A 15,376-nucleotide genomic window follows, 5' to 3' on the forward strand; every position below is an offset into this window, starting at 1 on the left:
CGCATCGTGAATAAATAGTCCCAATGACGTCACACACACACACACACTCTCTCTCTCTCTCTCTCTGTCGCTCACACACTCACACACACACACACACAAGTGATCAGTGTAAGCTGATTGAGTCGCAAAGCTGATGAGTCTTCAGCTTAAACATGGATACTGTAAAGACCTAATTACGCACCTGTCTTTTTATGCACTTTCTATTTTTGCTTTTAAACTTCATGGAATTTAAAAAAAAAAAAAATTGTTTGTTTAAGGTCAAAGTGTGCAGACGCGTCCTTTGATCTCCCCTCCCGTCTCACCTTCTCCCGTCGCAAGTTTTGGAGAGAGACGAGACGAGAGGACGGAGCAGCTAAACCTGCGAAAACTGAAAAAAATAAATAAATATAAGGAATATTGTTTTTTTTTTTTTTTTTTGCTGAAAAGTTGAGAGATTTTGAACTTGAGCGCTCGGAGCGTTTTCTGCATCTCTGCCTCGCTCTCATTAAAAACCACGAGGTGGACATGATGGAGTCATGACGTGTGTTCGACCTCTGTTGATTATTTGTCACTTTTCGCTCCTTATATGGCTTTGTTATCATTTCATAACACATAGGCGTGTGTGTGTGTGTGTGTGTGTGTGTGTGTGTGTGTGTGCACGCACAGGAACTGATGTAATAACTTTTTCCAGACTAATTGATCTCTCTCTCCTCCCTCTTTCTCTCTCTCTCTCTCTCTCTCTCTCTCTCCCCTCTCTCCCCCCCCTCTCTCTCCCCTCTCTCTCCCTCTCTCTCTCTCTCTCTCTGTGTCTCCCCCCCACTCTCTCCCTCTCCTCCCTCCCCTCTCTCTCTCTCCCTCTCCTCCCTCCCCTCTCTCTCTCCCCCCCTCTCTCTCTCCCCCCCTCTCTCTCTCCCCCCTCTTTCTCTCTCCCCTCTCTCTCCCCCCTCTATCTCTCTCTCTCTCTCCCCCCTCCCTCTCTCTCTCTCTCTCTCTCTCTCCCCTCTCTCTCTCCCTCTCTCTTTCTCCCTCTCTGTGTCTCTCCCCCCCTCCCTCTCCCCTCTCTCTCCCCTCCCTCTCCCTCTCCCTCTCTCTCTCTCCCTCTCCCTCTCTCTCTCTCTCTCTCTCTCTCTCTCTCTCTCTCTCTCTCTCTCTTCTGCAGTAGTGGAGGTGAAGAGCAGCCTCCCGTCGGGCATGCAGAGCCCCGTAGGAGCAGCGAGCGAGCAGAGAGGAGGAGGTGAAGGCGGTGAGTCCTCCAGGAGTCCTTGAGGGCGGTGTGTGTGTGTGTGTGTGTGTGTGTGTGTGTGTTGATTTACTGTGTTTATTATCTCCTTTCGGGGAGCAGCCTAAAGTTGTGTTCTGATGAAACGGAGGCGACTTGTTGTCCAACAGCTTCACTGGATGATGTAACATCGAATCCAACAGGTTGACTTTGCACCAAAGCTGCATCCTGAGATTTAACACGAGACCCAAACTCCTTTTTTAAAAACAATTATTTTGAAAACCTTCTTGCCACTTCCTGCCGGACGTTCAAATAAACATCAACGTTAACAGGATAAGTTACTTTCTTCTTTCCCTCCTTCCCAGGTGGGGGTCCAGGAGGAGGAGGAGGAGGCGGAGGAGGGGGCCCAGTGGACCTGCGGACAGAGCCCAGGACGGGGTCTCTGTCTGGGGGAGCCGGCGTGGACACGAGCCTCCGGGAGCAGCAGCTCCAGCAGGAGCTGGTTCTCCTCAAACAGCAGCAGGAGCTCCAGAAACAGCTGCTGTTTGCAGAGTTTCAGAAAAAACACGAAGTGCTGACGAGACAACACGAAGTGCAGCTGCAGGAACACCTGAAGGTAGCCTGTCAGGTATTATTCACTCGATTAGGACCCGAGCTGGCAGCGACACCTCAGACAGACATTCACCACTGACCAACATTTGTTGTTTGATGCTTAACCTTTCGCCCCATCGTACGCCGTGCGCCCTGCCCCGGTGGGTCCGTCTGTGGAGTGTAAGCACAGCTGACACACTCGACTTCCTGTCTGTGAAATCGACTTCCTGTCTGTGTCGATCTGCTGCTGTTCAGCCTGCAGCGGGCGCCATCTAAGTTACTCACAGCATGTATATATATATATATATACACGCTCCACAGACGGGCCTCAGCGCTTACAGGAGTGACAGCAAAACGGCGCCGTGGTGCGCGGCGCTGATGGACCGCAGCGTGCGAGTTTAGTCAACTCTCATTTACTTCAGCGTCCATTAGTTTGATTTAAGTTTTTTTATTTTTTATTTTATTTTGAAAAGTTCATTTTATTTTGAAAGTCTAGTTCAGCACTTGCATGGAAAACCACAACAGATATTTTTACAGGTGAATGTAAACATCCTCGAACATGACTGATGAGAGTCGGCTGGTTTGTTTGTCACTCTGCTAAACGTGTGTGTGTGTGTGTGTGTGTGTGTGTGTGTGTGTGTGTGTGTGTTTGTGCTCGTTAGCAACAACAGGAGCTGTTGGCGGCGAAGCGTCAGCAAGAGCTCGAGCAGAAGAGGAAGCTGGAGCAGCAGAGACACGAGGAGCAGGAGAAATATCGACTGGAGCAACAGCTGCTGCTGCTGAGGAACAAAGAGAAAGGCAAAGAGAGTACGTCACCCCCCCTTGACCCCGCCCCGCCCCCGGCGAGTTTTAAAGTCGTGGCGCTCACGTCTCTGATCTGAGTCGATTAAACTCCTCCCTGTTTGTTCAGGTGCCATCGCCAGCACTGAGGTGAAGCTGAAGCTGCAGGAGTTCCTCCTCAGCAAGAAAGAGCCGGGTCCCGGTGGACTGAACCATTCCTTCTCCCCAAAGTGCTGGTGAGCTGCTTCCTGGTCTGTGACATCACTGTGACATCACTGTGACATCACTTACGTCTGGGTGACACTCCCACAGCTAGGTGTTTGTTCTGCCCTCTGAGTCTGCCTTCTCACCGTAAACAATAGGACATGGAGCCAGAAAGCAGCGAGTACACCCGAGCCCTTCCAGAGAGGGGGTGTGGTCAGACACAGCTCATTTACATATTTAAAGCTACAGACACAGAAACAGCCTGTTCTGAGCAGAGCTGAAATAGAGGGGTTTATAGACATGATCAAATACAGGATCAGAGTGGATTTACAACAACACACTTCACACACATGATGAAGAGGAGGAGATGGAAAACTTTAATGTGTGTGTGTGTGTGTGTGTGTGTGTGTTGTTGTCTGTGCAGGGGGGCACCACACACCTCCCTGGAGCAGGGCTCTCCTCCGCAGAGTAACTGCCCCGGGACTCCTCCCTGTTACAAACTGCCCCCACTGCTGGGCAACTACGAGGGCAAGGACGACTTCCCACTCCGCAAGACGGGTAAGAGAGAGTGTCTGTGTGTGTGTGTGTGTGTGTGTGTGTGTGTTCTGCTCTATATTTATGTGTCTTGATTGACAGCTGGATAAGTTTAATTATTTTAAATATTTACGTCCAAATAAAGGAAACGTCTGATTCATGTGGACTAAAAAAACAACGGAGGAGCTTCTGATGCAGCGTTGAGACGGTTTTAAGTCGATGTTTTTTTTTAGCTCCATGAAGAAGAAAAAAAATGTCCGACCACGTCCAAGTCTTCCTGACCCGGGTCAATGTTTTGGATTTAGGACGGTTGGATTCAGCTCACGGAGCTTAAAGCGATAAAACCTGAAAGGTGTTTTCCTCTTCCTGCTCTCCGCGGCTAATCGAGCGAGCTAACCTCGCCGGCCAAAAAAACGCAACGTGGGATTAATCGGCAGCTGGCGATCGTGAAATGCCCGGCTTGTCTCCGGTTGGCACAACACCACGCACCTTAAGCCACCCGTGTGAAACGTTCAACACAACCCCGCGACCTTTAGTGACCTTGGAGCGCGTGACAGCGGCACTCGGACGCGTCTCTCATGACTCAAAACTTCAGGAAGTGTTTTTGTTTCCTGGCTCCGTTTTCTCTCACTCTCTCTCTCTCTCTCACTCTCTCTCTCTCTCTCTCTCTCTCTCTCGCTCGCCCAGTCTCCGAGCCAAACCTGAAGGTGCGTTCACGGTTGAAGCAGAAAGTGGCCGAGAGGCGGAGCTCGCCACTCCTCCGCAGGAAAGACGGCACCGTTATCAGCACCTTTAAGAAGAGAGCCATCGAGATATCAGGTAAAAAAAAGCACACACACACACACACACACACACACACACACACACACACACACACACACTGTTGTACACTGTTTTTGTGTGTAAAATTGTGACTCTTTATTGAACCTAAAGACTGATCACCTCGCTTGCTCTCTCTCTCTCTCTCTCTCTCTCTCGCTCTCTCTCGCCCAGTGTCCTCTCTCTGTAATAGCGCTCCAGGTTCGGGTCCAAGCAGTCCCAACAGTTCCAATTCAGCCATCGCCAATGGCAACACGGGATCTGTCCCCAACATACAGACGGAGGTAAACACACACACACACACACACACACACACACACACTCTCTCTCTCTCTCTGGCTCGACAGTAGTTTCATATTTTCCCTCAAACTCTGTCAAATTATAAAAGCAAAATGTCTTCCTAGTTTGCTTCTCAGTGTGTTTTTGTTTTGCACATAAGAAGAAGAAGACGCAGAATTCACCATGAAGTAAAAACACAAGACGCAGCTTTATAAAGAAATGTATAAAGATAAAGAATCTGTGTGTCGTCTGTCTCCCTCTCTGCAGCTGAGGTCTCTCCATCAGACGCTGGGGGCTGATGGGACATTGAGTCCTCTGAACCTCTACACCTCGCCGTCGTTGCCAAACATCTCCCTGGGCCTCCCGGCGAACACGCACATCACCGTGAGTTTTTTTATTTATTTTTTAAACACAGTTGGTAAAAACATTCCAGTGTCTAATACAGATGTGTCCCCCCCCCCCCCCCCCCGCTCGTCAGGCCCCCCAGAAACTGTCCACTCAGCAAGAGGCTGAGCTTCAAGCCATCCAATCACTGCGAGGGGGCGGAGCTCTGACAGGGAAGTTTCTCTCCACGTCCTCCCTCCCTGCGGGTGAGTTTAACGCCGCTCCTATTCCTTTGAAATAACTTAACGGAGCGACACACAATCGCCGGTCGGCGGCCGGTGCTCGCTCCGTGTTGGCGTTTCTACCCCCGATGGTCGGCGTGATGTCCTGAAAGTTGTAACGTGTTGGTTTGTCTGTGACGTGTTTCTTTGCAGGGGTGGGACATGACGTGGAGACTCCGCCCCCCAGCTCTCATTCTGCACATTCCTCGCTACTGCAGCACGTGTTACTGCTGGAACAGGCCAGACAACAGACTGCCATGTTAGCAGGTACACACACACACACACACACACACACACACACACACACACACACACACACACACACACACACACACACACACACACACACACGATATCGTCACAGTTTCGTCCATCTTTGGTTTTCATTCATTGCCTTGTATGTTGCAGTCCCCATGTACAGCCAGTCGCCCCTGGTTACGGCAGAAAGAGGCGTGTCCAGCGGCATGCGGTCGGTCAACAAGCTGCCTCGCCATCGCCCGTTGGCTCGGACCCAGAGCGCCCCGTTGCCGCAGTCCCCCCAGGCCCTGCAGCAGCTGGTGGTCCAACAGCAGCACCAACACTTCCTGGAGAAACACTACAAGGTACACACGTTCACGCACTCGCAGGCACGCGCGCCGCCGTGAGCGGAGACGTTCGCTAACGCTAACTCCACGTCGTGTTTAGATGCTATCAAAGGGGACGGAGCTTCCCAGGCCGCCGCCCACGCATCCAGAGGAGACGGAGGAGGAGCTAACAGAGACCAACGACATGCAGGAGGACGACGGAGGGGCGGGCTTACACAGGTCGGCAAATTCAAACGAGTCGGCGTCCATTCGATTTATTTCAACACCGATGAACGCTGTGAGCTAAACGCCATTTTCATTCTGGCCAATCAGGCTTCAGAAGGAAGGATCCGACGACAGCACGCACTCCTCCGAGCGACTGAAGGGCGAGGAGGAGCACGGGGAGGTGCACGTGAAAGGGGAGAGCACAGAGAGCGATCTGGACGAGGAGGAGGAGGACGAAGACATCGTCCAGCTGAGGGAGGGAGACGAGGACGAGAGGGGGAGCTACTCGCAGGTGAGCGTCCTCGCAGCGTCAGATCACTGCTGTGCAAACTTGTTTTTCTTGCGAGCAAAAATTGTTGGTGGTTTCATTTTAAAAAATATATTTTAAAAAAATATTGTAGGAAAATATATATATAAAAAATATATAAAAATATTATAGGAAATTTTTTAAATTTTGATCTCTTCAAAAATAACAGAAATGGACAATAACTAATTACAGTGAGAAGTTTTTTTTTTTTTTTTTCTTTAAATAGTAAAACTGAACTGATCTGAATCAAAAAGTTTGCAAAAGAAACTCTTTCATAAAGGAACATCAAATACTTTTCGTTCTTTTATCTGTTTTGTTTTTTTAATTAGTTTTTCTCAGAATCTCAGTCTGTAATGTGGTTTCTGTTTTTAGGTTATTAAATGGTTAAACAACAGTGTTGCTTGTTTGCAGAAATTATGCAAAGGATCATTTCGGCACCGCAAAAAAAAAAAAGAAATCTCCTCGAGGGGCCGCGAATGGCCCCCGGGCCGCACTGTGGACCCTGCTGCATGAGAACGATTCCCTCTTAACGTCCACACAGTTCGAGCGTGGCTGGTTTGATCAATGAGCTCGTCTCACACAAACATGAAATCACGTCATATTTAAAAAAAAAAAAAAAAAAAAAGCAGGATCTGCTCCGAGGTACCCGGGTCTGGGTCTTAATCTCACCGGTCTCATCCCACGGAGGGATGAGTCACACGCGTGACTCATCAGCCGACCTGGAGCTGTTTGCTCAGTTACAGATGTTGTTGCAGTTTGTTATTATCTGATTCACTCGCGCTCTCTGTCGGCCTCTCACCTGACGTCTCCTCAGGTGTTTTTCACCCTCAGCTTGTTGTTTGAACACGCAGGAATCCTGAGCTGCTGCTGCGGCTGCTTTTTGTGGCCGTCACAGATTAATTATTTGTATTTTTTGTACCTTTTTTTTTTAATTTTTTTACATAATTTACATAAGCAAAACTACATTTCTGTTGGGCAGTGGGCCCATGGTGGTGAACCAAAAATTTTTAAATTTTATTTTTTTTTGTGATCAAATTTTCACTTTATTTTGTAAGAAATCAGAGGCACGTTTACATTGCAAAAAATCGTAATGGAAAGAAATAAAGTATATCACATGTCTATGCTTATAACGATGCTCGCTGTCACATATTGAAAACATGATAAGTAAACAAATTTGCTAATTGAACGAAAAATTAAGACAAATTAAGACAAAAGCATTAACAAATAAATCAAATCATTTCTTGTACGTTGTTGTTGCTGTGGTTCCAGCCGGGCGTTTACACATTTATGCATGTTTATACACATTTATACACATTTATACATGTTTATACACATTTATACACATTTATACATGTTTATACACATTTATACACATTTATGCATGTTTATACACATTTATACACATTTATACATGTTTATACACATTTATACACATTTATGCATGTTTATACACATTTATACACATTTATACACATTTATACATGTTTATACACATTTATACACATTTATACATGTTTATACACATTTATACATGTTTATACACATTTATACACATTTATACATGTTTATACACATTTATACACATTTATACATGTTTATACACATTTATACACATTTATACATGTTTATACACATTTATACACATTTATACATGTTTATACACATTTATACACATTTATACACATTTATACATGTTTATACACATTTATACACATTTATACATGTTTATACACATTTATACACATTTATACATGTTTATACACATTTATACATGTTTATACACATTTATACACATTTATACATGTTTATACACATTTATACATGTTTATACACATTTATACATGTTTATACACATTTATACACATTTATACACATTTATACACATTTATACATGTTTATACACATTTATACACATTTATACATGTTTATACACATTTATACATGTTTATACACATTTATACACATTTATACATGTTTATACACATTTATACATGTTTATACACGTTTATGCATGTTTATACATGTGCATCATATTTAGAAGTAAAAAACAGCATTTAATCGACCTCTTGGCTGGAAAAGTCCCAGCATGCCAAAGTGATTTGTCCCATCGACAAAATCCTTGAAATGCATCAGAACCCGGCGGCAGGTTTCCGTCAGTGTCTGAGAGAAGTGAGGCGACAGTTTGCACGCACGCAGACGATTCAGTCGCCGCTGCACAGACGGCGTGTAGAGAGAAACGAGCAGGCCATGAGATTACGCCGCAACACCTTTTTGTCTTTTCATTTGTCCTTTTGCATTGTGGGTAATGTAGTGTTGCAGTACTTGGTCTTGGGAAGACCGTCTCGTCTCGGGATTTGAATCTAAATCAGTCAAGACCACCACCGATTTTTTATTTTTTTTTATCACGTCACGTCGACAGCGAGGAAAAATCTGAAGGTTCTGCTTCTGCTACTGATTTTTTAAAAACAGAGACATCATGAGACCGTTAATATCATATTTATTAGTCTCTTTCTTTCAAACATCAAAAGGAACATCTTGTCTCCTTTTTAATTGGTTAAAACTAAAGCATGCAACCAAAAGCTAAATCAGCAGCTCTGAGAGGATAAAAGGCGTGCGCTGTGAGCGTGAGCTGTTCGGGGAATTGATCAAAGATATTAAAAATGACATCGAATGAAAAGAAAAGAACATCTGAGACACATTTATCCTCGTCGTGTTCGTGGACGCACCTCGCCACCGAGGGTGTTTTCTTCTTCTCGCTAAGGCTTCTTTTAAATGAATGAATCCGAAATGCATCGTCACATTTAACCGGATGTTGTTGTTGTTGTTGTTTTTTTATACAAACTACAGTGTCAGATGAGTCATCGGAAGAAAGCTTTGACATTTTGCAGTTACAGGAAAAGGTGGGATTTGAATTTGAATTTGGAAACAACACTTCGACACTTTCTGACAAACATGGAGCATAAAACACTGAAGGACGCCAAATGTCTCCGAACAAAGAAAAGAAAGATTGAAGGAGGAACAAAGGAGCCTCCACGCAGGTGTCCAGGGGAACTCAACCGTCTCACACACACACACACACACACACACACACACACACACACACACACACACACACACACTGACAACTGTTGACGCTGCAGTGACATCACTAGTTGGTGACTCAACCACTGGACTCATCACTGAGTGTGTGTGTGTTCCTGTATGTCTGTATATCTTCGAGCGTGTGTGTGTGTGTGTGTGTGTGTGTGTGTGTGTGTGTGTGTGTGTGTGTGTTAGAGTCCACCCACGCATGATGAGTCACAGAGATCGCAGCAGGGAGCACAGCAACACCCCCTATATTTAGACACTGGAATATGTGTGTGACTGCAGAGCACACACACACACACACATACACACACACACACACACACACACACACACACCTAGAGAAGTTTCAGGACGGTCATTCAAACTTTACTCAGACGTTAAAGTTGCTGTCGTCTTGAAGATGTAGAAGCTGCATTTTATTTTTATCAATGAAAGGGTTGATACAAGCTGTAACTCTGCATTGGCACAGTGTGTGTGTGTGTGTGTGTGTGTGTGTGTGTGTGTGTGTGTGTGTGTGTGTGTGTGTGTGTGTGTGTGTGTGTGTGTGTGTGTGTGTGTGTGTGTGTGTGTGTGTGTGTGTGTGTGTGTGTGTGTGTGTGTGTGTGTGTGTGTGTGTGTGAATGGGGGGGGGTCTGCATCTCGTTATAGTAGGCTGTATCACGTCAAGTCCCCACATGCCCAGCTGTAGCCCCGCCCCCTGTGAATGATTGACAGGCTTCAGCTTGTGCGACTCCGAGCACGACTGATGATGTTTTTAAACGTCTATAAAAATATGATGACATTATTTTTGATGATTGAATGAAACATTTCAATCTTCTCAAAGATGTTTCACTCTTAACGTTTGGATTTCCAGACATCCTTGAAGGCATCACAATCGATCGATCCGAACTCCGCTCTTCTCCTTCCTGACGACAGACCTGATAAAACTCGCAGTATTACTTCAAATATCTCGTTGCAGACGTGTCGGACGGCTTTCACATCTCAAGCTGCTAATTGGACTGTAAAAGGAAGTTCTGACGGGTCGGTTGGATCTCTGCCCAGAAATTACCTAAAAATACCTCAACAGTTATTTTGTACCAATCAATCATTATTCATAAGGAGTGTCATCTGGAGACACTCCACAGAGAGAGCAGATGGGATAAGATGCAGGAAGGATTCCTGCTTCCTCGCAGCCGAGCTGGAGGTCGGAGCACGCCGTGCATGGACGAGGACGCCGGTGGGTTGTGGGGACGACACGGTCTGATGGTTCAAAAAAGAGATTGACAAAGTGTCACGGCTCTAGTGGACACTTGAGGAACTGCACGTCCACGTTGGTGTCATTTTATAACAATGGAGGATGCGGCTTGATTTTTTTATTAAATAATACATTAAAAATCACAGATCGTTCTCTGTGTGTGTGATGAGGCAGGACACACACACACACACACACACACACACACACACACACACACACACACACACTCTCCTCCATCGCAGTGAATGAATACATCTCTGAGTCATCCTTCTGCAATGAATCATAACTTTCTCTCTCCTCCCCCCCCCCTTCCGTCTCTCTTCACCCATCAGGCCTTGCAGCACCTGGGCGTGTTCCAGTCGTCGCTGCCCCACAGACCCCTGGGAAGAGCACAATCCTCGCCTGCAGGCACCGTCCATCCTGTTAAACACCTCTTCACTACTGGTCAGTGTGTGTGTGTGTGTGCGCACATCTTCTTCTTTAACTGGATGACAGTCTGACATCGTCTACCGCCTACCACAAGCCACAAGCGTTCTTCTTTCTCTACACAAAAACAATGCAAGATGATGCATGATAGAATATAAATAAAAACTGCTGAATCCACTCAGTGCAAAAAAAAAATATATATATGATTTAACTCCTAAAGGCACAGGAATTAAAAAACAGCTTCTCACTGTCGTGCATTATGTCTCCTGTGTTCACTATTATCAGAAATAGTGATCAAACAGTTTTGTCATATCTGAGGTTATACAAGAATGATTGTGGTGAAATCAGCGTCCTGCTCGTCTTGTCACATATCCCACTTGTTGCTGCTGACACCTAGTGGCGCTACACTGAAACTACAACACACACAGTTACATCCACAGGCTGGTTCATGGTGTTGGAGGTTGTGCAAAAAAACTGTGTTTTTTTTCTTCGTGTCCCCGCGTGCAGGGCTCGTGTACGACAGTCTGATGTTGAAGCATCAGTGCGTGTGCGGCAACGCTCACATCCACCCGGAGCATGCTGGGAGAGTGCAGAGCATCTGGTCCAGGCTGCAGGAGACGGGGCTGCTGGGCCGCTGCGAGGTACACAAGACGCACAAACACGACCCTCGCAGTCACAACACAGCTGTGACCGCGGCGATGTTCGTTGTGTGCTGCGACACTTTGCTTAAAAAAGTAGAAAAATGAGTGATAATAACTTCAATCACTTCAGCTTTTCTGTATATTTAGTTAATTCAGCTAAAAGGTTAAATCAGCTTTTAGAGCGATGTCGTTCATGTTACATAATCGGAGCATATCCTTCACGTTCACACCCTGATGACAGTGGTTTCTATTTACAGTGACCATCAGAAGTAACAAATCCCACTTATACACATTCACGAGGAGCTTCCGGGTTTTGAACCCGTCTCGCATCGATACGAAAAGGAAGAACAATTAGTGAGGAACAGTAGCCGTTCAGTATCAAACCATCAGGTCTCAGTCGAGGTCAAGCGTCTATTAAGTGCCGAAATATTGATTGTGAAATAGTTTGTTTTCTTTTGGTGTAACACTCCTTACTCAGTGTCTCTCTCTCCGTCTGTGTGTGAGCAGAGGATTCGTGGGCGTAAAGCGTCTCTGGATGAGATCCAGTCGGTCCATTCAGAGTTTCACACTCTGCTGTACGGAACGAGCCCGCTCAATCGACACAAGCTGGACCACAAGAAGCTGCTGGGTAACTGTCTTTGTCTGAGTCACCGTCTGTCCGTCTGACTTGTTAGCATGTTAGCGCGTTAGCATGTTAGCGCATTAGCGTGTTAGCATGTTAGCGTGTATTGTTAGCAGACATCCAATAAAGATCAAAGACGACCTCTGATGTAATCGGCCTTTTTATCCCTAATGTGACCTTCTGTATCGGTTGAAACCATAAGTTCAAGGACGACTCAATCTGAACACTAAGTCCTGTAACGTCTCCTCTGATTGGTTGTTTCAGGTCCGATTAGCCAGAAGATGTACGCCGTTCTTCCCTGTGGAGGAATCGGGGTGAGGCTGTGTTTTTACTCTCCTCCCTGCTAAATGTCTCGTCTATCTGTGTGAGTTTATATGTGTGTTAACTCACGCTGCCCCCTGCAGGTGGACAGTGACACCGTGTGGAACGAGATGCACTCGTCGGCCGCGGTCCGCATGGCGGTCGGCTCGGTCATCGAGCTGGCGTTCAGAGTGGCTGCAGGAGAGCTCAAGGTAAAACACTCACCAGTGTAAACACCGTCGTGACCATGAACTTTAAAACGCGATGTCTGACTCACTTCCTGTCTTTGTGTTTCAGAACGGCTTCGCGGTGGTGCGTCCCCCTGGTCACCACGCCGAGGAGTCCACCGCCATGTCAGTACAGCTGCAAAGTCACAATCCTACGACATCACAATCTGGTGCCACGTTAAAATGTGTAACTCTTTTTCTCTGTGTGTGTGTGTGTGTGTGTGTGTGTGTGTGTGTGTGTGTGTGTGTGTGTGTGTGTGTGTGTGTGAACAGGGGATTCTGTTTCTTTAACTCAGTAGCCATCACTGCGAAACTGCTGCAGCAGAAACTGGGAGTGGGGAAGATCCTCATCGTGGACTGGGTGAGTAGATTAACGCTCTCGACGGCGTACGGCGGAGTGCGACGGCCACGTGAAATTGATTTACATGAAATTAATGGTCAAAATGATTCTTCTGGTATCATAAGGAACTGCGAGTGATGAAATGTTGACCAATCACAGCGTCTGAATCAAACTGACCTTCTCTCTCTCTCTGTCTCTCTCTCTCTGTCTCTCTCTCTCTCTCTCTCTCTCTCTCTCTCTCTGATGCCGCTGTGACCCGTCGCTGCAGGACATTCACCATGGCAACGGAACCCAGCAGGCCTTCTACAGTGACCCCAACGTCCTCTACATCTCTCTGCATCGCTACGACGACGGGAACTTCTTCCCCGGCAGCGGAGCTCCTGAGGAGGTTTGTGCAGACACACACACACACACACACACACACACAGAGACTCTGGACTGCAGTTCACACACCCGCTGTGTGTGTGTGTGTGTGTGTGTGTGTGTGTGTGTGTGTGTGTGTTTACCTGCAGAAATGTTAGGAATCCGATGTTTTACAGAATAAAATTTGACTTCCACCAACAAATATTCTTGGAGCTTTGCTTCTATATTTATTTTTTTTATAATACAGACACTGACAGAGATGCAGGATAATAATCTCTCTCCCTCCCTCTCTCCCTCCCTCCCTCCCTCTCTCTCTCTCTCTCTCTCTCTCTCCCTTCCTCCCTCCCTCCCTCCCCCTCTCTCTCTCTCTCTCTCTCCCTCCCTCCCTCCCTCCCTCTCTCTCTCTCTCTCTCTCTCTCTCTCTCTCTCTCTCTCTCTCTCTCTCTCTCTCTCTCTCTCTCTCTCTCTCTCTCTCTCTCTCTCTCTCTCTCTCTCTCTCTCTCTCTCCCTCCCTCTCTCTCTCTCTCTCTCTCTCTCTCTGCTTCAGGTGGGATCAGCTGCAGGTGTCGGTTTCAACGTGAACATTGCGTGGACTGGAGGAGTGGAGCCACCTATGGGTGACGTGGAGTACCTCACAGCCTTCAGGTCATTTCACTTTTTATATTGTTTTTATTATTACAAGCAAAGTGAGCAGAGACCGTGTGACGCAGGGCGGCTTTGCAGCACATGTAGGACTTTTAGAAGCAGTAACATTTATCATGTCGCTGACACACAGCCTGATGTAAACTGACATCAAAAAGGTGAATAAAACAGGAGCAAAGGTTTCAGTCTGTCATCGTGCCTTGTTATAAAGCCGTATGCGTCGTCTCCTGCAGGCGAGCTGCTGCTCTGATAGTTCTTAACACTTGTGTGTGTGTGTGTGTGTGTGTAGGAGTGTGGTGATGCCCATCGCTGAGCAGTTCAGTCCAGACGTGGTTCTGGTGTCTGCAGGCTTCGATGCAGTGGAGGGTCATCAGTCTCCTCTGGGAGGCTACAACGTCTCCGCTAAGTGTGAGCGTTTGTTTTTTTTCCCACAATCGTGACCCGAAGAAATCACTTTTTTGTTCCTGCCGTGTTTTTGAAAAGTTAGACGTGTTATTCCTGACTTTGATCGGTGTGTGCCGACAGGTTTCGGACTGCTAACGCAGCTCTTGATGGGTTTGGCGGGAGGACGAGTCGTCATGGCACTGGAGGGGGGTCACGACCTCACCGCTATCTGTGACGCGTCAGAGGCGTGCGTCTCTGCGCTTCTGGGAGAACCGGTGAGAGAGAGAGAGAGAGAGAGAGAGAGAGCCTCACCAGCATCAATGTGATTATTGGGAAAATATCAGGCCAGACGTCTCGTGCAGCCAGTGATGCTACAGACATAAACGTTGTGTTTTCTGGGTGAATTTTGAAATGCAAACACTGAACACAGTCCTTGACTTTATGCGTTACACTCTCCGTCTTCCTCCCTCAGAGCGACTCGATGGTTCAGTGGCCTCAGGAGAAGCCGTGTCCGAAAGCGTTCGCCTCCCTGGAGCGAGTAATAGAGATACAGAGTAAGACTCGCCTGTCCTAAATAAAGGCAGAATCATTTCATCATCGCAAGGAAATCAATAAAAACTTTAAAAAGTACAATAAAAAGTTTGATCCATGTGCTCTTCCTTTCCTCCTCCGTTTCCTCCAGGTACACACTGGCCTTGTCTGCAGAGTTTGTCTCAGACGAGTGGACACTCGCTATTGGACAGCCCCCCTGAGGCTCTGGGCCAATCAGAGGACGAGGCAGAGACCGTCAGCGCCATGGCCTCCCTGAGTGTTGATGTGGACCAGCCGAGCTCTGTTCCTGACATCACGGAAACCAGCAGGTCAGCAACACACACACTGAACCATTTACACGGCAAGTGAAGGACGAGAAGTGTCCGATTAGTGTTTGACAGCGTTAGTGGCGTTCAGTCATTAACATCCTGTCCAACCATTTTGCTTCCTGTCTTGAAGAAGGTTTCAACTGAA

General features: G+C 46.8%; 1 protein-coding gene across 2 annotated transcripts in view; it reads left to right on the forward strand.

Annotated features, from left to right (window-relative positions):
• Nucleotides 1-15,376, forward strand: part of hdac5 (histone deacetylase 5) — a 30,485-nt gene that overhangs the window by 8,327 nt on the left and 6,782 nt on the right. The window contains exons 3-28 of one of the 2 annotated variants that reach the window (XM_079366326.1): nt 1,136-1,222; nt 1,564-1,826; nt 2,452-2,596; nt 2,700-2,805; nt 3,198-3,331; nt 3,995-4,126; nt 4,301-4,410; nt 4,673-4,789; nt 4,884-4,995; nt 5,164-5,277; nt 5,419-5,612; nt 5,695-5,813; nt 5,907-6,090; nt 10,759-10,870; nt 11,360-11,493; nt 12,001-12,121; nt 12,380-12,429; nt 12,520-12,627; nt 12,713-12,768; nt 12,916-13,003; nt 13,251-13,370; nt 13,893-13,990; nt 14,277-14,395; nt 14,513-14,646; nt 14,844-14,925; nt 15,054-15,231. In XM_079366326.1, coding sequence (XP_079222452.1) covers nt 1,136-1,222; nt 1,564-1,826; nt 2,452-2,596; nt 2,700-2,805; nt 3,198-3,331; nt 3,995-4,126; nt 4,301-4,410; nt 4,673-4,789; nt 4,884-4,995; nt 5,164-5,277; nt 5,419-5,612; nt 5,695-5,813; nt 5,907-6,090; nt 10,759-10,870; nt 11,360-11,493; nt 12,001-12,121; nt 12,380-12,429; nt 12,520-12,627; nt 12,713-12,768; nt 12,916-13,003; nt 13,251-13,370; nt 13,893-13,990; nt 14,277-14,395; nt 14,513-14,646; nt 14,844-14,925; nt 15,054-15,231 — 3,217 coding nt within the window. The remainder of the gene's footprint in view (nt 1-1,135; nt 1,223-1,563; nt 1,827-2,451; nt 2,597-2,699; nt 2,806-3,197; nt 3,332-3,994; nt 4,127-4,300; nt 4,411-4,672; nt 4,790-4,883; nt 4,996-5,163; nt 5,278-5,418; nt 5,613-5,694; nt 5,814-5,906; nt 6,091-10,758; nt 10,871-11,359; nt 11,494-12,000; nt 12,122-12,379; nt 12,430-12,519; nt 12,628-12,712; nt 12,769-12,915; nt 13,004-13,250; nt 13,371-13,892; nt 13,991-14,276; nt 14,396-14,512; nt 14,647-14,843; nt 14,926-15,053; nt 15,232-15,376) is intronic. The other variant, XM_079366327.1, reaches the window with a different exon arrangement.

The sequence above is a fragment of the Symphodus melops genome, assembly GCF_947650265.1.
Source record: "Symphodus melops genome assembly, chromosome: 17".
NCBI classification, from domain to species: Eukaryota; Metazoa; Chordata; class Actinopteri; order Labriformes; family Labridae; genus Symphodus; species Symphodus melops.